At 30.9% G+C, this 22,878-nt stretch overlaps 2 protein-coding genes across 3 annotated transcripts; one reads left to right on the forward strand and one right to left on the reverse strand.

The window, feature by feature from the left end:
- Positions 1–13,974: 13,974 nt before the first annotated feature.
- Positions 13,975–16,857, forward strand: LOC137806292 (Pentatricopeptide repeat (PPR) superfamily protein). 2 transcript variants are annotated; one of them, XM_090300547.1, is made up of 3 exons: positions 13,999–14,114; positions 14,291–14,600; positions 16,361–16,857. In XM_090300547.1, exons 2-3 carry the CDS (start codon positions 14,313–14,315, stop codon positions 16,748–16,750), a joined length of 678 nt encoding a protein of 225 aa, XP_090156673.1. In that variant the 5' UTR covers positions 13,999–14,114; positions 14,291–14,312; the 3' UTR covers positions 16,751–16,857. The 2 variants fall into 2 exon arrangements, 1 of the variants encoding a protein (XP_090156673.1); XR_016519623.1 differs by lacking the exon at positions 16,361–16,857 and having other exon boundaries at positions 13,975–14,114; positions 14,335–14,600.
- A 602-nt stretch (positions 16,858–17,459) lies between these two features.
- LOC137808828 (histone acetyltransferase HAC12) lies at positions 17,460–21,863 on the reverse strand. Its single transcript, XM_090300844.1, is given in 15 exon segments — positions 17,460–17,556; positions 17,653–17,695; positions 17,698–17,875; positions 17,948–18,196; positions 18,286–18,343; positions 18,601–18,740; positions 18,840–19,140; positions 19,239–19,381; positions 19,481–19,681; positions 19,765–19,875; positions 19,984–20,223; positions 20,314–20,595; positions 20,677–21,437; positions 21,518–21,698; positions 21,786–21,863. Coding segments are annotated over 15 exon segments (3,063 nt in total).
- Between the last annotated feature and the right edge of the window lie 1,015 nt (positions 21,864–22,878).

The following is a 22,878-nucleotide window of genomic DNA, read 5'->3' on the forward strand; positions in this document are numbered from 1 at the left end:
ATTAAACACATTCAAACTACCCAACCACTACCTAATCCAAATTGCCCAACCACTACATAAAATTTGCAATGCTTACATATTTAAGATTCTTATCTTAACTCATTTATCAATAACATTACAAAATTGTTTCTCATTATTAAACACTAACATACACCTATTGTAATTTTGGATATAGCTAGAATGCTCCTTTAAATTCCGCCCTTGTATAATTCACAATAGGGTGGAACTTAGTTAATGTCCGAGAGCATCCACTTTACAACCAAAAATCTTCCTTCCAAAGCGGTAGTCTGTTGAACCAAGTGGTGTTCAAGCTTTGAAGAATCCAAACCCTTTGAAGGATGTTGAAGGCTTGGTTGTGCTTGCTGTTGCTGAGTTATCTTAGATAGGATCTGGGTAGATTGTTTTGTAATCCACTCTTGATTGAATCCAAAGCATAGGCATTCTCAATCTTTTTAAAAAGAAAAGTGTTTTTCAAACTAAGTGAAAAACAACCGATTGTTTTGTCGAAACAACCGATTGTTTTATACTTAGGTGTTTTGAGAAAAGATTGAAAACTATTTTTCAAATGGTTGAGCTGTTAAAACCAAAACAACCGATTGATTCGAAGAAACAACCGATTGTTTGTTTTGGTACCATAACAGAAAAATGGTTTTTGTTTTGACTGAGCTTTAAATAATTTTAACTGATTACGCTCCAGTCTTTAATGCTTTGACCAATATATTAAATGCAATGAATAAGTTTGTTAAGATTTGATAACAAACAACATCTTTGAATATATTCAGAAAAACAGAGTTGAGTAATAAGAATTAACACAAGTTTTTGAGTTTTTCAAAGAGTTGAGATTGCTTAGAGATTGAGATTGATCAAAAAGTGTGAGATAGGATTTCTGCTTGTATTGGTTTCAGATTTGCTTATGTAACAAGTGTAATCCTTGTATCTGTTGAACAAGTTTCTTCTGTGTGTTTGCTGAGAAGTGTTGTGTGTTCTTGAGGGGATCAAGATCAACATTCTTAGTGTTGGTGTGTTGGCCAAGAGAAGTGTGTGTCTTGAGGGGATCAAGGTCACTTTCTTGGTTGTGTTGTAAATGATCTAGGTTTGATTGCTTAGTGGAATTCCTCAGTGGTTTCTGAGAAGACTGGATGTAGCTCTGGGTTTAGAGTGAACCAATATAAACATCTGTGTGCATTCTCTCTCCCTTAACTCTTTAAATTTAGTTTTGATATTTGTATACTGATATAAACAACCAATTGTTTCTGCGAAACAACCGATTATTTTTTTGGTGTTGTGCTTTTAGCTTTGTGTTTTGGCAAACTGAATTCTTTATCAACTGAATCAGGAAGAAAGTTCATTCAAGGCTTAAAAGTTTTTGAAATCCCTCTTTAAACCATTCACCCCCCCCCCCTCTAGTTTAAAGTCATACATTCTAACATAGTCATCATGATATCAAATAGAATAGGTGTTGAAATCTGCAAAAGACACAATATCTAGGCTTGATAGCCCGATTCAAGTGACCACATACGACATTCAGACCAAAAGAAATCACAAAGAGTTGATGCACATTATTGGAGGTAAACACCAATCTGAATATGAGAATATAACTTTGGGGTGCCTAAATGTGATCCAAGCCCAAGAATTTATCTGAATCAAAGCAAAGATTTGGATTCCATCCGATATTTTATTTCTAAAAATTATATCATTTTTATGGTTCCAAATAGTCCATACAAAAGCAATCCATATAGTTTTGCAGATTTGATTGTGTTTTTTGGTTAAATCCAAATGTTCATAACCTTGAAAGTAAAAAATAGCTTCCTTATGATGCACTAAAATAAGACCAAGTCAATTATCACAGAAGTCCTAATTTTTTTAGCTAACCGGCAAGTAAAAAATAAATGGCTAATGGATTCCTACCCACACACACATAACCAATTAAGGCCAACGACTTGGACATTTATTTTCAAGAGATTATCTAAGGTTGCTATTTTCTTATAAAATAATTTCCATGCAAACACCATAGCTGAAGGCCACACATTCAAAGACCATAGACTTGAGAACACCTCCTCCTTTATTCCAGATAAAGGATTTTGTAGCAAATCGTATGCAGATTTTACATTAAAGCTACCGTTTACATCCAACTTCCACGAGCATTCGTCTTCTTCTTGTTGTGGTACGTAAACATTTGAGAGATGCGTATTCAAGTCTGGTACCATATTTTTCTCCCATTCAAACCAATGTCTCCTCCAAATAAAATTCCAACAGCACTGGTTTTCTAACCACCCCCCAATATCCCCCAAAGTTATACATTTTTGTTTAGAATTAGCGTAAATCTTGGGTACTTAATAACTAGATATGTATCACCTAGCCACAAGTCTTCCCAAAAGAGGATATTGTTCCCATTCTCTACCTTTTAAATAATGTTTTCCATGAACTATTTATCGCTATCACATCTCCCGCATGCTAACCTAAGATCTCTCAACCAAATAGATTCAACACAGATATCCTTACCAATAATTAAAGAACGTCAGGAACCATACTTGGATTTTACAATATCCGCCCATAGACCTCCTTCCTCTTTACCCTAAACATTATACCAATCATGGGTATGAGTTCATTAAACTTTTGAATGGCAGACACAACAACCCTTTCAAGGATCATACCTCTCTTTTCTTCTATTTTCCTTATTGAGTTGAAATCTCCTACTAATAAAATGAAATCCTTATCCTTAATCAATTTTGTGAGTTCCAATGCATTTTCGTTCCAAATTGTTAAAATACCCCCAACATCATTTATACCAATGACATTTTCCCATTTGATAGCATTGTTACCCCATAAATTATAACAATTTGTTGGCTTAAGGTTAACCATTTTTGTTTCTTGAATACACATCTTATCTACTTGTTCCTTAAAATTTATTGCTCTAAGCAATTTCCATTTTGAAGGGGCGCCAAAAATATTAGGATTGTTCAACTACCAAGTCTTTCCTAACCAGAGACTATCCCAAAACACTTGACAAACCTTTCTTTAAGAAAATTATCATAAGCACACACAAAGATAAAAACACTAATTAAAACAAAATATGAAAAGAATTAAAACAATTGAAATTGCTAAACTAGAAAACTTTAAGCTAGATGGTTCCTAGGTGAGGCTTCTTGACACCTTGAACCTTGGAGACACACTCACTGAACTAAACATGATGTTAATCCACTAATTAAAGAAGTTTAAACAATTACAACTCAAAGAAAATACAATGAAATTTAGGTCAACAAGTTTTATGCACTAAAAATTAAATTCCTATTTTATGCACTCCAAATTGTTACTCTTATTGTCATGTTTTTGTATGAACTTTAGGTTGCTCTCCCTTGTTTCACCTCCTTAGGATATTCAACCTAATGGTATCCGGTTTTACCTCTTTTAGTGATGTAGCTTGCACAAAAAAATTCAGCTTTACAACTCACTAAAGAGATTCAACCACTTCCACAAATAGAGATCAAACAATTCAAAGCAACAAAAACTCAATTTAAAAATTTAAGGACTACTTCAAAGAGAGTTTATGATAGGCATGACTTCAAATGAATAGACAATAAAATTGATGAACAAAAAATTAAGATTCACAGATAAAAGCTAGCACACAAATGAAATCCTAAAGAAATGGTCTAGAATAGATGAATAAAACTATAATGCACTACAAATTATTTTGTAAGAATTTTTTCACAACTTGACAAATTTATGCTGAACAAAATATTTGAATTCAAACTTTGAAATTTTAACCACTGAAACTTCAATGCATAAGCTGAATATTGGTGCTGAAATTTCTAAAAAAAAAATGTGTCAATTAATTGCAATAATTTTTAAAATTCGCTGCTCAATTCACATTTTTGGAGTCAATTTTTTTTACACTTTGTCAATTTTTCATTTGTCATTTTTTTCTATTTTGAATTTGGATGTAGATCCTTTTTTCACTTTTTCTCAACACCTCAAATTACTCAAATCCACATTTTAATATTATTTTACCAACAATTCAAGTTATGATAAACTTTTTCAGCCATCACAAAATTCTGAAAAACAGAGTGACCTATTTGAATTTCAAAAACAGAATTGAAAATTCAAGACACAATAGAATTTAGTGAAATTGAAACTTGTAAGGAACTAAAAACAAGTGTAGAAATCAAATATGTAAAAAATAAAATGCACCAAAGCTCAAATTCATATTAGAATTAAGACTCAAATTAAAGCAAACAACCAAAATCAGTTAGAAAAGGCACCACACAGATTTAATGACAAATTTAGGAAGAATATGACTAGACATTACTTGAACTTGATTTAAAAATGAAAATGACTCGATTAAAATTAAATGTACCGAATAAAATTGCTATAAAATTCAAATAAAAGTAAAAGCAATACGGTATACTCAATTGAATTCCTACAAAATTTAAAATGGATGGTTCAAGAACACAAATAATTTGAACCGATTAAAATTAGCACAAACATCATGAAATGATTAGTAAAATGGAATTAAAACAACAAGACATTCAAGAACATCAAATGAACAACACGAAATAAGATAAGGAAATTAAAAGAAGAAGATACTTAATGTGTGCTATATGAGAGGTGTGCGTAAGTAATAAATGGTACAATTTAAATGTTTTAACTTTTTATTTTCTTGCTTAAAGTATCCCTTAAGTGATGTTTAAGTAATGCCAATGCACATGGATTAGTTGAGTCTTAAAGTGTTACATAAGGCATAATTAAGCAAGATAGTGTTTTTTTCTACATCTAAGATGTATTTTTCCACTTAAGCAACATTAGAGTGCATGGATTGAAGCTACACTATAATTATGCTTAAGAAAACATACGATATTCTTAAGAAATGAAAAATGTTGTTCTTACTGAGAAGAATTTCGACTATTCTTCATTCATTCTAAATATTCTTCTTCTTTCTTGTGGGTATTCATTTTTATTTTGAGATCAAACGTTATGTTGAGGTTTAACTAACATTTTGTTGGTAATCTTTGAAAAGGTAACTTGTTGATTAATTTTGTTTTATGAATAACAGGAAACCAACAACTTATCCAATTTATACATATTTATCTTCAATTTCTTGCATAGTTACCTAATGTGAGATGAATTTGTTACTATTTTGTATTAAAGTGAAGTTTGGAAAGTGATTTATATGAAGTATGGTATAAAAAATGATGAACTAGTAAGTGAATCATACTTAATCCATTTACAAATGATATTTAAGTGACATTTAAGGAAATATCCACACTTAAACATATATATTTTAAGAGACTATCCAAATTGAAAAAAACACGTACATGTTTTTCACTAACTTAGTGGAAAAATATACTTATATGTTTTTCACTAACTTAGTGAAAAAATATACTTACATGTTTTTCATTTTGAATGACATAATGAAGATATTTAAGTAAATTATTTTTATGATTCTCTTAATTTTTTTTTAAAGATATTACTTAGGCTTAAGTGACATAATTAATTAATATATTATTAACTTCTCTTAATTATGGTTTTGCATATTAAACAATTTTATTGTAAGCACTTGTTACGTCAAAATGTATAAGATATGGAAGTTCGTTAAAACCGGAAGTAAATAGATAATACGATAGATTTACACATAAGTTTTTAAAAACTAAATATAAAAAAAAACCTTTATAAATTAACTTATGAATAACCATTAAATAAATGTAAAAATTACACACTACTAGAAAATCACGAAATAGAAACCAATTTTTAGATACCAAAATAATTAGTTGCAATAGTAACTAAATTAGAGACATTTTAGAAACTAAAAAAGAAATTAGTTTCTAAATTAGTTTTTATTATTGTTAAATAGTTTTTAAATTGGTATCTAATTAGTAAGGTTTTTGCTACCAAATTTAAAAACTAAATAATTGGTAGTTAAAACCTTGGTTGCTAATTAGATACCAATTTAAAAACTATTTAACTATAATAGAAACTAATTTATAAACCAATTTTTTTTTTAGTTTTTAAAATAGTCTCTAATTTAGTTACTATTACAACTAATTATTTTGGGCTCTACAAATTGATTTCTATTTTTTTTAGTGAGTTTTCATTCTAAAATATATTAGAAACAATTTATTTAATCAAACTTTTAAATTTGTTATGAAATACATTTACATGCGTGTACTTTTACGAAACTTTAGTATTACTTTAATAATAAAAAGTATGTCTCACAAAAATACATAGAATAAAGTTTCATAAGTGCATGAGTATCATTAAATTGGTCATAAAATAATTATATTAATAAAAAGGATTCAATTTTAAATAAGCTTTTGTTATTTATTTTCTAAATGGACAAGTGCTATCTAATGAATAGATAAATACTAAAATCAAACCTTTTTCCACAACTAATTGTCCTATTATCTAATCATTTAAGAAAAAAAAAAAGTTGATGGACAACCATAATTGGCAGAATATCAATTTTTAACAACACCTATTATTAGTACAAACACTTAATAAATTTTACGGCCTAAATTTATGTTCAGTTGTTAAATTGGTAATAACTAATAATATCAGATTCCGAAACTTATTTAAGAAAATAAATTTACTGGATTATGTAATTTTGAGATTTATTTAACAACTAAATTACATAATTCATAATTTATTTAAGAAAATAAATCTACAACGTAATCTGAAAATGGTAATTTTTTATTTTTACATTATTTAATCTATAGTTTAAAATATTGTTTTTATTTTTATCTTTTTACTGAGGAATAATTTTGAGAATTTTAAAATTTATGGAGGTGGCTGAAAAAGTGGTGGGGTGCAAGAAGAAGTAGTCTTAACAAGATGGGCTTCCAAAAATTGTTCCTTCTGGTCCTCCCCAAGGTTATGTGCAGGTCCAGCACAAAACAACAATTTTTGTTTCAATTTTCTTATTAAAAATAATCTATTTACTAGTTAATAGACTTTTAGCGAAAACAAATAAATATTATCATATTTTTTAATCCAATGAAACAAAATTTTCTTATTAAGCATTCATAATTTTAATTGTTTTTTAAATTTTAACATAATTATCTTACACTTTTCTACAATCTTTAACTGATAAAAAATTATATTTTCAGCAAAACAAAATTACTAATAAATCATTTATATTTTAATGATTTATAAATTTAAAATAATAAATAAAATATTTATTTTATCTAAAATTGAATTTTCCATCATTTTCCCATGAGTTTTTATATTAAATAAAACTAGTTTGACTACTTATGCGAGATTTTCACAAGTAGATACTTTGACTTTTTATGTGAGATTTTTTTTATAATTCTCATACTAAGTTTTTTTTATCACTTTAATTAAACATTTTTAACTAATTTATTTATTTTTAAAGATAAAATTGTCATTTTTATGATTATTTATGATTCTGTAAAAGAATTAACAAACTTACTTCTAAGTTTTTTTTAGTTTTGGATTTAATCGTCCAGTTTCAATTTTGAAATTCTACTCATCATACTAAAAAAATATATACATTCTTCCATACAATTAAACATTAAAAAAAAATTATCTACTTTTATGTTTAATTTTTTATAAATAGAATATTCAATAAAAGATTCTCAACTTTAAAAATGCAGCAATATTACTCTTACAAACATAAATGAAGTCCCTCAATTTTGTGTGCACGCATATATGTGTGAGTGTGTACATGGGCGTTGGTGTATATGTGTACGCATATATGCATTCAAGAGTGTGTTTGTGTGTGTGCAAGGGCATGTGTGTAGGCGTGTTTTTCTATGCATGTGTGTGCGCATTGGTGTCAACATGTGCGTTATCATGGTCGTGGGTGTGTGTATGTGTGTGTTCATGTGTGAGTGCACGTATGTGTGTTTGTCTGTTGTATGTTTAAGTGTGTGTGCGCCTTAGCATGTGTATTAACGTGGTCATTGTGGTGTGTGTGTGTATGTGTATTTGTGTGTGTGGGTGTCAATTGTGTGTTTTGTTAGTGTGTGTGTGGGCATGGACATTGGTGTGGGCCTATGTGTGTGTCTGTATGTGTATGTGTGTGTATGTGTATGTGTGTGTGGGTGGAAGTGGATGTGGGAGTGGGCGTGGGCATGCATGGGTATGTGTGTGTGTTGGTGTGCACGTGGGCTTAGACATGTGCATGTGCGTGTGTGATTGTGCGTATTTGTGGGCGTTAGCATGTGAAGATGCATAATCAGATGAGAAAGATGAATTCTTCTCAATACTAGAAAATTGAACAAAATGTGGAGTTTTAAATAAGGATTAAAAGGTATTAGAATGTAACATGGCAAGGACCAGAAAGAGTGAAAACACAAAAACTAGGTTCTACGCGTTATGATTGTAAGAAACTAAAACATTTCACATCAAAATCCTAATCAAGAGAAGAATAAGAAAAGGAAGTTCTTAAAAAAAAGGATTCTAGGAGAAGCCTATGTTATCATAAGAAGATCTTGATTTATTTGACTTTGAGGAATATAAAAAAGAAGAAATTCAACTCTTTGGCATGGTTGATATTGCGTTTAAATCCCCACTTGATAACTTTGATGAAAAGATGGACTTTGTTGATATACATTATGTTATTCAAGCATATAATGAATTTTTTCCAACACTTCTTTATTTCACAATCTTATAAAACCACTAAAATGAATTTGAGAATTGCGACCAAGGAACTCAATATTTTGAAAAACAAGTTTGAGTACAACTAGGAATGACAAATGTTAGGAAAAAGTTTATCACCCATGATTTAGATTAATTGTTGAAAATAATTAAGTATAAAATATGATCATTCTTCATTTGTTCGACGATAGTTTTACTTTAACAACAAATAATGTAAGAAGTATATATTTTATCATAAAAATGAGGACTTGTAAACTTCTACATAGCATAACCTTTTAAAAGTCATGTGTTAGGTGGTTAATTACTAATTGCTCCCTCCATTTTGTTGCATGTATTAGAGACAAAAAATAATTAGTCATTATATTGACTAAATTATATACTATTTTAGAGATTAAAAAATTATTGATATCTAAAGTGGTTTCTAATATTAATAAAAATTTATAAAATGATTTCTAAATTGGTATCTAAGTTAGCTATCAAGGTTTTAACTATTAATATTTTAGATTATAAATTAGTCTCTTAAAGATCAATAAAGACTAATTTAGACTATAAAGTAGTAAGTAACTAAAACATTGGTAGTCAATAATTAGATGCTAATTTAGAAAATATTGTATAAATTTTTAATAATAGAAACTACTTTAGATACCAATAATATTTTTAGTTTATAAAATAGTTTATAATTTAGTCAAATAATAACTAATTATTTTTTATATCTAAAATTAGTTTCTATTTAATTATTTCTTATATACATAAAAAGTTTACAAATTGAACTCAAAACACCTCTTCTTGCTACACAATTATAGACTCTTTTATTGAAGTATATGAGACATCTCCTACCCACAGTCAATTAATGGAAAAATGTTTGGCATTAGCATTATAATGAAAAGAAGTATTACGAAGTGGACTTTAAGCCTAACTCAACCTCATAAAATCGGCTCATGAGGTGAGGTTTTCACCCACTTATATACAATGAATTGTCCTCATCTCTAGTCAAAGTAAGATCTCCAATAAGAAGGATTGAAACTTCAACTCTTTGTTGGATATTGAATGAAGAGAACCTTAGAAAGGAGATTGGATTTTGATAGGATGCATTGAGCTTCTTAGATAAACTAAACATGTTTGAAGTTGATAGATGCAAGTGATGGAGGGTTGAAAGCCGAAGCATGTGAAGAGAAACATTTAGTTTGTGGACTCTCATTCCTCATTCCATTCTTCCATCATGAAAACTTGAAAACTTGGCATCTGATCATCTTTTTGTATTTTGAGGTTTTGATTTCGAAAAGAAGTAGCAGCTTTGTAAAATACAGCTAAGGCATTGTTGGAGAATGTGGCGACATATTTGGATTTGCAAGCTAGCTCTAGCTCCATTCTGTTGAATCATTAGGGGATGGAAATTGGGAACACATTTAATGGGTCTTGGAGACATGATTGATATATGTTTGGACAGGAATTTGGAGTGAAAAGAAAAACCTTGTGATCATGCCTCGTTTACAGATATGTGTGTGCCCATCCATTCGGAATAAACCCCATGTGCCATTGTTTAAGTGCTTTTCTACTCAATTTATTCTACTTGTTCGGTAGAGAGGGTCTTTCTATTAATTCCCTCTTTACATTTTCTTTCTTCTTTTCTTCCCCTACCTTCATTTTCTTTCTGCCTCTTCCCCAACAAAACACTCACAGGAGAAAAACAATTGTCCAGGTAAATTCTCAACACATTTAACAACACCAAGACTTCTTCTACATTTGCACTTTACAAGTCACCCAAAAGTCAAAACTGACCACAAAGTTAAATCCTACACTTGTATCTTTAATTTCTTTTTCTTTTATAACAAGTATATATATATAAATCTCACCTTATGAGCGATTTTGTAAGGTTGAGTTAAACTTTTTTTTTTTTCAACAATGAGATTGAGTTAAACTTAAAATTCAGTTCTTAATATGATATCGTGGTCACATAAAGTGACATGAGAGGATGTTGGAGATCTCACATTAATTAGAAATAAAAATATTTCATAATATATAAGTAGGTGCAAACCTCATCTTATAAGTTCGTTTTATAAGATTGGATTAACCTTAAAGTTTATTTCTTATTAATATAGTTGATTTTTCTAAAGTTTATTAGATTTTAGACTAATTCCATTTAATATACTGATTATTATTGGTCTAACAAAGTTTTTGTATATATATATATTGAGTACGGATTTTGTGTTACATTAATAGCTTTTACATAACATGAATCAAAGATGTTTAACCATTATGTCAACCTATTAATTACAAACACAAGCTAATTTATTCGGGAAGAAAAGCTGATGACAAACATGTCCAAAGTTGATAAAATCTTCATGCGTTTCTTTAATTAGATTTTAGTTTATAGCTTCATTTAAATATTATAACTATTACGCTCAAATTCTAATTGGGATGTTAATACTAATTTAAACTGGTATTTAGTTTGCGAATGTCGCACGAAAAATGCTTATTTTGACATAATTAAATTTTATAATATGCAAAATTTATGATTAGTTAATAAATTTTATATACATATTTAATGTGAATAATTTAAATTTAAATATAAAATTATTTTTAATTTTAATATCTATTTTAAAAAATCCATTTAAAAATTGAAATAGAAGAATAACATGAAATGGTTGAGAAAGAGAGCTTTTTGACCAGCAGAGATAATGCGTAAAATACTAAAATGCACATTAAAGAAGAAAAAAAAGAAAAGAATGTTCAATTGAGAAGATGAGAAGAAGAGTCTTTGTCTCCAAAGTTGTATTCTAATTTACAATAATATAATCAAGATGAAATAAATAAATTCATATTTAGTAATGTTTATAAAAATATATGCTAATATTTCTTTATTTTTCATGTAATTTATTCTATATTTACTTGGCGAATTATTACACGAAAATAAACTGCCCAATTAAATCAGTGCAACATAATAATCAGTATTTGTTCCTGGTTTATGATTAATAGGAAATTTGTATGTTCAATTCCTAATAAATGTTAAAAATATAAAATTCAATTTTTTTTTATATAAAGACTAAATGCGACTATCTGTAATTATATTTCTCTCGACTTCAACTCTCAATTCAGTAAAGAGTTAAAAATGAAACATTATTTGTTTTAAAACTTAAAATTTACAATAATTTTATTTTTGAAAAGTAGTTTTTAAAGATTAAATATATATGTATATAAAATATTATTAGTCTCAATTCATAAAAAAGATGTGAGAATATTAGACGTTCCGAAAAATAATATATACAAAAGCATTAATTTCAATGTTCAAATCAAATTTTCAAGAAATATCAAAGTAGGTATTAAAGGGAAATTTTGATTTAAGTTAGTTTGTTATATAGGGGTGAATATGATGGTTCCAACATTATTAAAACAATGTTTGGTAAGTAAAAGTCATATCCTAGAAACATATATTAGTCATTAGTTGTTAACTTTAGTATAGAGTGCAAATTATGTACTTAGAAAAGGAAATGTTTATTGATTATCTTAAAAAAAATGAAAGTGTATTTAAAAGACAACTATATTCGTCCCTACCGTGGGACACAGAGTTTGGTGAGTGTCATCTACAGAAATCAGTGAGCATAAATGGTTTGTCGCATTTTATGATTAGGTAAAGTACACATCTTAGCCATGTGCTATACTTTCACGGGTTTTCAATGCTTTTGAATTGGTTCATTTTTTGTCCCCTTTTCATGCCAAAACTATATCTTACTAACAAAAGACAACACCCTCCGACCAAAACATTATATTATCTTCTTTACATATTTTCTAAACAACCAAACCTTTTTTCAAACACATCTCAATAAAACTCCTTTCTCATCTTCATAATTCCTTCCTTTTTATTTCATCCAATATATATAGTGTTCTCGAACAGATTTGGAGCCTAGAGAACGATTCATCTTGCCTCTACCTTCAGTCGGTCACTGATGCTCCAAGCTTCCTGCTTTGCCTTCCTTCTCTCGGTCATCTGGCTCCACAGGTGGGGGTGGTACCTGCAGAAGACACTCCAACGCTCAAGTGAGTCAGGGTGTCGACACTCGGATGTTAGAGTACCGTAGATAATAACGTACATTTTTTCTTGGAATGCGTGTTATTTATATTACCTTAATAGACATTTATTGGTGAGCCAGATTAGAAGGTTGGTTCATGTTTAGGGTTATGCTAAACAACCCTTAATTGTACCATGCTGACTTGGTCAACTCATGACTTGCCATCATAGATCGGTCGGTAACGTGTCATTATGTGATCTCCTTATCGTGATTGATTGGTTGAATGATGAAGTTTCTGACCGGTCGTCCGAGTATATATAGATTTTTGAAGAAAATTATTTTCATTTTCGGAAGAAAAAAAGGTTTTGGGAAAGCCATGCGTGCTAAATAATGAAATAGTAGTTGAATTGATTTGTCATATGCTCAATTATTTGGCTATCTGTTTAGTGAATTTTTGAGGGTTTATGATCTACATGCATTCCACCATCGTTTCTTTGCTTCAGAAACAGCCTCTTCAAAGCATGTAATGTGGGGTATGCCATGGCAATATGTTTCTGTACAACAGGCACGAAGCTGACTTCCTGTTATACTCCAACCTACTTTTGGTTTGGGCTTTTTGCATTGGGCTTCCTAGTGACAAGTTCCATCAGGTATGGCTCTTTGTTTTAGCACTCCATAGTTTCTTCCTACATTTTCTAGATGTGACAAAAGTTTAAATTATTTATGGATTAAAAATATTCTGGTGTGGATACTGTAGAAATATATAATGGATTGTGCAAATGCTAAATTTAAAGATATATTTTGGTTTATACATTATTATGAATATGAAAGAATAGTCCACATTATATAATTTGAAAATGTATTACATATTGTATAATTTATACATTTTTGGATTGTGTGATTTTGAAATGTATTTTAAATTGTACAATTCAAGATTTTTTTTTTGTTAGGAAACAATTTAATATCCATGGTTTTGATTAAGTGCTGAAAATAACTAATTGTAAAACATGATCATGTTTCGTTTGTCCGATGATAGTTTTAGTTCAACAACAAATTATTGAGACGCAAGTATTTTGCCTGTCATAATGTTGTCTTCTTTTACGTCTAATATGATTTTTAGATGATATGCACATAGTTTTAAGTTAATTTCGTACTACACGAACCTCTATATGTTTATTTTATGTTGTAGGGAATGTTCATAACTTTTGTCTGCCAAGAAAATTTGTTCAACACAAGACTATCTCCTTCGTACAACTATATGTTTTAAAAAAATTCAAAGTAAAGGCACACTACATGATCATACATATATATCATTGTTATGTTTTACATAAATGAAGATTGCTGGGCTTAAAAGTGAGGCCCAACAATCCAAAATAGCAGCCCACTAGTTTGTAGTCTGTCTATGAAACAAGTAGACAAGAGAAAGGAGAAGGGAGCAGTGAGAGATACCAAAGAGAATTTCCAAATGCAGAACCACTGAATCACGTTACCAAGGTGCGTTCTAACAATTCCAGTGTCGTTTTTTTTGTTGTTGTTTTTTTTCTAATGTGCAACGATTAGAGTTAACTTGGTTCGGGAACAAAATCAGAATTGAAACATGATTCAGCGTAAATGATATTTTGATTTGAGCGTGGCAGTGTAATAGCATCACCTGTGTGTTCATCTTTCAGTTTCTTTCGGTGTTTGTTGTTAATGATGCTGCTGCGTGTTGCAGTTGGTGAAGTGGTGCGTGCGGGCACCCGTAATTGGGCCCGGTGGGTTTCGGGTGGGGCCTCCAGTCCCAGCCTTTCGATATGGCGGCGGAAGAAGGAGATTGGCAAAGAAGGGCTGCTCGTGGCGAAGGAGCTCAAGAGGCTCCGGTCCGACCCGGTCCGCCTCGACCGCTACATCCGGTCCAGTGTCTCTCGCTTGCTCAAGTCCGACCTTGTGGCCGTCCTCGCTGAGTTTCAGAGACAGAACCAAGTCTTCCTCTGCATCAAGGTTACTTTTTCGGCTCAATCTTTCTTTCTCTTATTCTTTCCAATGGGTAATCAAATATAAATTTTAAACCCCTTTTGCATTTTTCATAAAATTATGAAAAATTAAAATATGCTATTTTAGTACCTTGAGTATTGATTTTAAAGAGTAAATTACAATGGTAGATATTTTCTCAAATTGCATTCATGTTCCTTGCCTTCGTTCAACATTATATTGATATCTTGTGACAGGAGTGGTATATTGTTTTTAAAACTACAGGAAAATACATGTGTAATATTAAAAAGATGGTGTAATATTTTTAAAATAAATGATAGTCTTGTATAAAGTTATGAAAAATTTGAAATATGAGTATAATAACTTCCAAGGCGTTAGTGTAAGTTATATATTCATGTCATTATAAGTCTTGTAAAAGTACTAATCATACTCTATAGTCTAAAGCACTAAGAGAAACAATTATAAAAAGGTCTACAAACAAAGAGAAAACTATATGTAAATTGTCATCTTTGGTCATTCTAATTAAGAAATACAGATTCTAAATCGGGTTCAACAAGAGATAATTTGATAAACTCTCAATTCTGTTGGTTTGTGAGCCTAGTTTCTACATGGTTGTACCACAAAAAGTACGTCTTAGTTGATAAATGGGTCAAATTTTCTCCATTCTGCATCAGAATGGAAAATGAACTGAATGGATCTAACTCAACCCAAAAGGGTATATCAAGAAGGGAGGATTACCTAGGCTTTGCCATGTACTTACTGAGCTGATTTAGAACCTTAGCACTTGCTCCTCATGCCTAGGAATGGATATCTAGAGTGTTAAAGCTGGTAAAACTAGGCATTTGTGTGTGATCCATCATCAAGATTGGGATAGGCTCTGATATTAAAATGCAGAATGAGTTGAGTCTAATTCATCTGTAAAACTTAGATCAAGAGAGGAGGATTGCTCAATTCATTAGGACATATAGAATGCTTGGGTGGTATGTCCTGCAAATATGGGTTATTAACGCTGAATTCTGTTATGTATATTAGGTTAATAAAGCTAACTTTATGTTTTAATAATGTATTCAACAGTTGGATCAAGAAAGTTAAATATGTACGTCTATTAGGTTTTACTGTATTTGTTATGCTAAAAGGAGAAGGAGATGTTTATTAAGACATAATAATAATGGATTAGTTAGCTGGGCTAGGGAAGAAGGATAGGATTGACTCTTTGAGAAAGGAGAAATCCTTTGTGAAGGGAAAATTCTTGGAGGAGACATTTGTCTCCTATTGCTTTCTCTTTTCATCCTATTCCGTAAAAGAATTTCTTTTCAATTATTGGTTCCTAATAGTGTTACTTGTAGTTGGAATGTTGAATACTTATTATAGAGATGCTATTAGTTTATGTTTATACACCAGAATATGATTTTTAAATAATGTTTATGAAGCATGTAGTTTTACTAACTCAAGTTTAGGATTAGAGTTTACAAAGTGTACATGGGTATGCCTAAGTATCACAAGAAGATAAACTGCTGCAGATGTAAACACTTAAGCATTGGGGTGGATGGCTGACCCTACCTACATTAACAAAATTTCAATGAAATTATGAAGATCGTCTTTTCAATTCCAACTAATTTTTTTGTTAGTTATTTTTGCGCTATCTTCTGAAGAAAAAAAAAATCCTTTGAGCATTAATCATTTCTTAGAGTACTAATTTGTGTTTTATTAACTATTTTTTATCTCATTGATATGAACATTTAATGAGAAATCCTTGATTCCTTTCTCAGTTGTATGAAATAGTCCGGAAAGAAATATGGTACAGGCCGGACATGTTTTTTTATAGGGACATGGTGATGATGCTTGCACGAAACAAAAGGGTGGAAGAAGCTAAGAGAGTTTGGGATGATTTGAAAGATGAACAGGTTTTATTTGATCAGCATACATTTGGGGATATTATCAGAGCTTTTCTGGATAACGGTTTGCCCTCAGAAGCAATGGAGATATATGAAGAAATGAGACAGTCTCCTGAGCCTCCTCTTTCATTGCCTTTTCGTGTGATACTAAAAGGGCTCATTCCTTATCCAGAATTAAGAGAGAAAGTAAAACATGAGTTCTTAGAAATTTTCCCAGATATGATCATCTACGACCCTCCAGAGGACTTGTTTGAAGATCATTAGCTGCACAATGATGGAGATAATATAATGTTATTGCTTAGTTAGCTGGACTTCTGCACAACTTTTGGACCACTTTGTTTAAGCTTTATCATAAGCAAATTTTAAGAAAACCACTTGTGAGTTTGGTTGTCTTTATATTTTTAAAAAAGTTGGTTTTTTTAAATAAGCACATTTCTGTTTTTTTTAATAATAATAATTTTCTCTTTATGGGCAAATGAATAATGAATTTGAGGGTGTGTCAAAATTTCTTAATGATACTTGCAAGAGAATAATCTTTAAAAAGAGTTTTTTTTTTAAAAAAAATACTTATTTTAGAAAATTGACTTTAATCAAAATGGTCCAACATTTCCATTCATAAAAGGTGCAGTTTATTTTTAAAATAAGTAGATTGAACGAGTGTATATAAAATAGGATAAATTTATTTATTTTATTAAGAAAACCACCTTTTTTTTTTGGTGTTTCTTCCTATACTCCGATAAAGTTTTTCTGCACCCATCAAATGGGTACCAAGATCAAAATGTTCCATTTAATATGATAAAAGGTGCAGTTTATTTTTAAAATAAGTAGATTGAACTAGTACTAAAACAAAGGAACAAAATTGAATTCAATAAAATAAATAAGAGTATTAAAAATATATGAAGTCATTTTTATTAAAAATTAAGACACTGTACATGTACAACATTTCATTTGTTCAACATATACATAAAAAATCTCAATCAACTGCGAAAGGTTTGTTGTCTTCCAAAATTGCAGCTCTACGTTGTGATTCAGATTGGGATGCAAGCCCTTGTACTTGTTTCTTCATATCCCTGAAAATTGGAGAAAAATATATAGCAAAGAATAAATATATATGCAAAATTTAGAGAAGAAAAGAGTGTAGATTGTGAGAGGTAAAAGTAACATACATGCAACGGGGAATGAGACATGCTGAGTCTGTACAACTCCTTGTAAAGCTATTCCCTGCCAAACCTTCTTACAGTATTGACATCCTCCAGAAACTCCAACACTACACCTACTCGCATGGCCAAATAACTTTCTGATTTGAAGACAGTATGGGTAGGTGCATGGTTTACTTTGAGTTGGATGACACTGTGATGCGTGCTTCATAACATTCAACAGTTCCTGCAACTGCATGATAATAAACTTGGCTCAACAACCATACATGGAAATTATAAGGGAAAATAAAACTAAGGTTCATACCATTACTGTGTTCTGCTTTAACGTTTGACTCCCCAAAGGAGATTCTGCTGAACAAGTTTCAGTCATAGGGTTGGTCAAGAAATGGAGGATCATCATTGAGGAATACTTTGTTCGCCGGAGTGAATCAAACTGAAACCTATTCCTTTGGCAAAAGCTGAGAAAGTTGTATCGGTTATCAAATAACCCATTATCAAAGATAATATCTTTCTCCTTAGTTCTTGCATCAGGAAGGATGTGTTCCATAAGGACCTGAAAGCAGAGCACATAATTCAAAGATGTATGGTGTTTAAAAACTCAACCAGGATTGATGAGAAAATAACTTAAAATTTAGGAAGTACCTCACAAAGTTTGTGCTTCTCTCCTTTGGCAGAAGTGTGTGAATTAGCACTGTGGCATCTGAAATATACATATGAAAAGCAAATGATGTAAGCCACTTTTGTTTCTTACCATGCTACTAAATACTTCGCAATATGTAACAAGCGGGGAAAGAAGATATGGAAAAGAGAAGATCACAAATAAGAGACTAGAATGGTAGCAGTACGTATATCTAAATATGTTTGTATATTGTATTTAAATAAATATAAAGAAAAGTAGTTTGAAATTATTGAAAAGGGAAAAACAGTTCAAATATTTGGTGTTTAAGGTATCTTCACCTTTCACACTCCTGAAATATCTTGCACTCCGTGCAAAACCATCGCTTCCCACACTCTATCACTTTATGGCAGTGGATGCAAACATACTGAAGTTGAACTACCATAAAATCTTCCTTGAAAGGTGATATGGTTTGTCTCAGCTGTGTATAAAAAGAAAATAAGAAAGATCAGCTGATAAATTTGGAACAACATTCAAACATGCATAGATGAGATTCATTTATGTAAATATAGAAACATACCTTTTGCATAACTAGAATGTCTTTGGCCGTTCCTTTTGAAAGATTTACATTTCCCATAGACTTTAAAGATCTTTTTGGTATTAATTTCAACATCTTTTCACGGTCTCCTCCCGTACATTGTTCAATCTGGCTGGCTTCATCCATTGCAGCACCAGACCAGAAGTCCCCGTCAAAGTAAGGTAAACGAGCCGCCGTAACCTTGGATTCACAGTTTCCAGTAGAAAGAAAAAAATAATCGTACATGTTACATAAACCAACCACGATATCTTCTTCACCAGCCTTTCTTAGTGCTGAATGATACCTGATGAATTAAACAAATACATAAATATAAATTACTTATATAAAATGAGAATGAGTTCTATAATAATAAACTAAAACACACAAGGAGAGAAGACATACCAATGTCGTAGTTGATCTTTTTTCGGAGTTTTTTGAAATTCAGGATGACAATAGAATATATAATCTTCTCCCTTTATGGGTGGACAAGACCATATATAGCAAGTTGTAAAACCTCGTTTCTTGCAAAAATCAAGATATCCAATCTGAGGAAAGAAAAAACACATGAGTGGAAGATATTCATTGTTTTAAAAGATACCAAACAAAACAAGTAATTAGAAATAAAAAATTTTGAAAACACATACCAATATCTCATGGTAAACCAAGGTACGGAGAGATTCTTTAGCCGAAATCATTATTTCAGGCCTTAAATACTTAACCGAATCAAGATATGAAACATAGAGAGAACGCTGATTTGGATAACCACATTCTGAGCCAAATTCTTGAGCAAACATGATAAAGAGGCATACATCCACTCAATCAATCTTTTGAAAGAGAAGAATAACCTGAAACACAAATAACTGCTGTTTCAGTTTCAGAATAACACAGTGTAGTTTAAAGTCAATATATTTATTGCCACTTTACTTACTTTTGATGTGTAAGAAAAATCTGCAGGATAATCCTGTTTCTCAAAGATGTTGAGAAATTGTTTCTTCACTTCAATTTGCTTGTCCACAGATAACACAACTCTAACAAAAAGCTAGCCATTTGAGTCGCACAAGACAAATCAGAAAATATGAACTTTCTAAATTAATACATAAGAATTTGAAAAGGATATTAATAGGTAAAAATGAATAGTCTTTCTTACCTCTGGAAGTTTTAGCCCAATTTTAGCTAGACGCTTCAAAAGCCTCTCCTCTATGTGATCACTGAGCATGGTTTTGGACAAGTCTTTAGCATCAAAAGGTACACGCGCATCATCTTTTCTCTTTTCGTTTAGGCAGCATAAAAGGCATACATATTCAGCACTGCTATCCAAATCTCTTTTGTCGTTATAGAGTGCGCATATTTGATGCTGCCACCTTTTGCATTTACTACATTCAATCCACTGGAACAAACAACGGTAATCAAATCAAAATTGAGTTTGAAGTTATGTACATGCTGATGAAGTATAATATAAAGACATCATTAAATTTACCGCTTCTTCGCATTTTCTGTTATTCTCTTTTTTGTTAAGATCTGTCTTGGAAACAGTTGTGCCATTGCATGTGATGTTTCCACCTCGACCATTCTTATAACATGTAGCACAAAAGCAATTATCCGTATCCTCTTCTTCTCTTTTACAGTAATAATGTGCATTACGCCTAATGCTGTTGCCGCAACAAAAGCAATAAATTGGCTGGGGGGCATAGTGTAGCGTTGCCATTGAACATAATTGGCATTTGTAAGCATCACTTCCTGATTCTTCCTCAGTTATAACCTGTTTAATAAAAGGGTAAGCTTGTATATACTCCTCCTAAGATCAAGGTAATGAAAAAATAGTAGAAGATGTTATAATGACCTTATTATATTGCTTTCTGAGACTTTCGATGTGTTCCTTTATTCTACTTCTTGCTAAAGATTCAGTTGAGGAAACAGTAGTATTAGCGGTTGGATTTGTGGTCTTCATTTCCTTTTCTGGAGATTTTGGCTCAATGACTTCCTCTGTAGCATTGAATTCATCTTGGTTGAATCCACTTTTGCCTTCTATTTCCTCTGTATTTGATGAAGTTTCCATGTGAGAATCAGATACAGCCATAGCATCTTCGTTAACTATCAGGTCATCATGGTTTTTTGTTGGTTCCTCTGAACTTAACATGTTATCAGCTTCTTCTATACCTTCACATATATTTGTTTCCTTCTCAAGAGACTGACCAAATGTACCATTCATTATTTGAGTATTACTTCCAGAATCAAACACTGTGGTTGTAATTTGTTCCACCTTGCACTCAGTTTCAGACTCCACTTTTCTTCTTTTGGTTAGTGGTAGCATGACTTCAGAAGGGCAATCATTTTTTCTTTTAACCGGGCTCAAATGACCCTTAGAAATAATATGAGCTTCTTCTTTCCAACGCTCACATATCAAACAATCATCATTTGTACAAATTTCAAAATGAGATAATAGTCTTTCGTTCCATTCACAAGTACATATACATTCCTCCCTAACACAGCAAACTCTTGCATGCAAATATTTGATAATCTTCTCCCGTGGAAAAATCTTATAAACTTTTTTAGTAAAACACTTGAGGAGTAGACTATATTCAGAATATTTGTAATTCCCTTCTGAAAATTCAAAAATACATTATATATAAAATTCATAGTTTTGGAAAAGGTAAAACAAAAACAAAATTCAAAGTACGAACCAGATGACTTAGAGCCAACTTCCAAATTGCTTCTTCCTGATACACTTCCATTAGGCCAAGAATGCAATGAACCAGAAGAGGAGGGCAACATCTTAGAATTCTCTACACGTTGATTTTCACGCAATTTGTAGAGTTTTGCCTTTAACCGGTGCATCAATGTCTCTCTGTTCATATACTCCTCCTGTTATGACAAACATGTAAGAAGAAATCTGATTCTCTTGTTGTAACAAATGAAAAGCTAACATGGTTAGAGAGTTTCAAAACATACCAGTGAAGAAGCATCCACAAATAGGTAGTTTTCCATCATATTTGCAACACGATAAGAGCAGGTTTGCTCCCAATGCATTTTGTGTATGAAATTTGTAAAACTATAAATAAACTTTAGTTAGCCTTAATCAAGAGAATTCACTAATAAGTTTATAAAGTTGAAGTTAATGTAAACTTACAGCTCATTTCTTATCATATTACGGCACTGGCTGATCTCGGGATGGTTACGCCACTCGTACACCATTCTCACTTCATTCCTTATATTATTCATCATCTTGCTTTTATCACAAACAATCTATTCTGCAGCAACTGTAAGCAACTGAGTGTTAGAAAATACAATCTATGTTATGATTATGATTGCATACTCATCAAATGCAGAAGATTCCAACAAGTAGTTATTGACTGACACCATGAAAATCAACAATTATTATAGTTTTTTCTACTATCCAGCAATGTCAACCCAGATTTTAGCAAATAACTCCGACATAAACAAAAAAAAAATCTTAATCAAGAAATTTTTAGCTCTATTCAGGTAAAGGTTCTTTTCTTTTCTATGACAGTGGGTCTCTCTGCAAGAAGAACTTTTCTTTTTTCTTCTTTAAAAAAAAAACTATTCTGGTAGTCTTGCAAATCACATTTATCGTAAAACCTTTTACAAATAACTTACCAGAATTAAATTTCTTTAATCCTTTGTTATCAAATACCACATCATCACAAAATTAAAAAATAAAACTATGAACAAACACATGAATTTTAAACCCAGTAAATCGTCACCTCAAGCACTGTACATTTCATCATAAAAAAAAATCTCTTTAAAATCAAGAAACACCTGATATTATATTTAGACTTAGGGAGTTTAGGATTTATTCATCCGTCTCCAAACAAATACAAATTAATTTTAAAATCCAATAAAAAAAATCTCTTTAAAATAAAGAAATACTACCCAACTAATATTGTATTTAGATTTTTTAGGTTTATTCATTCATCCCAAAAACAAACACAAATTAATGTCGGAATTTCAAGAAAAGCAAGAAAAGAAAGGCTTGATATAGAAAAGAATAAAGAAACAGATAAAAGAAGAGAAAATTAATAAA

Source organism: Phaseolus vulgaris, chromosome 3 (genome assembly GCF_051622355.1).
Source record: "Phaseolus vulgaris cultivar YP4 chromosome 3, ASM5162235v1, whole genome shotgun sequence".
Lineage (NCBI taxonomy): Eukaryota > Viridiplantae > Streptophyta > Magnoliopsida > Fabales > Fabaceae > Phaseolus > Phaseolus vulgaris.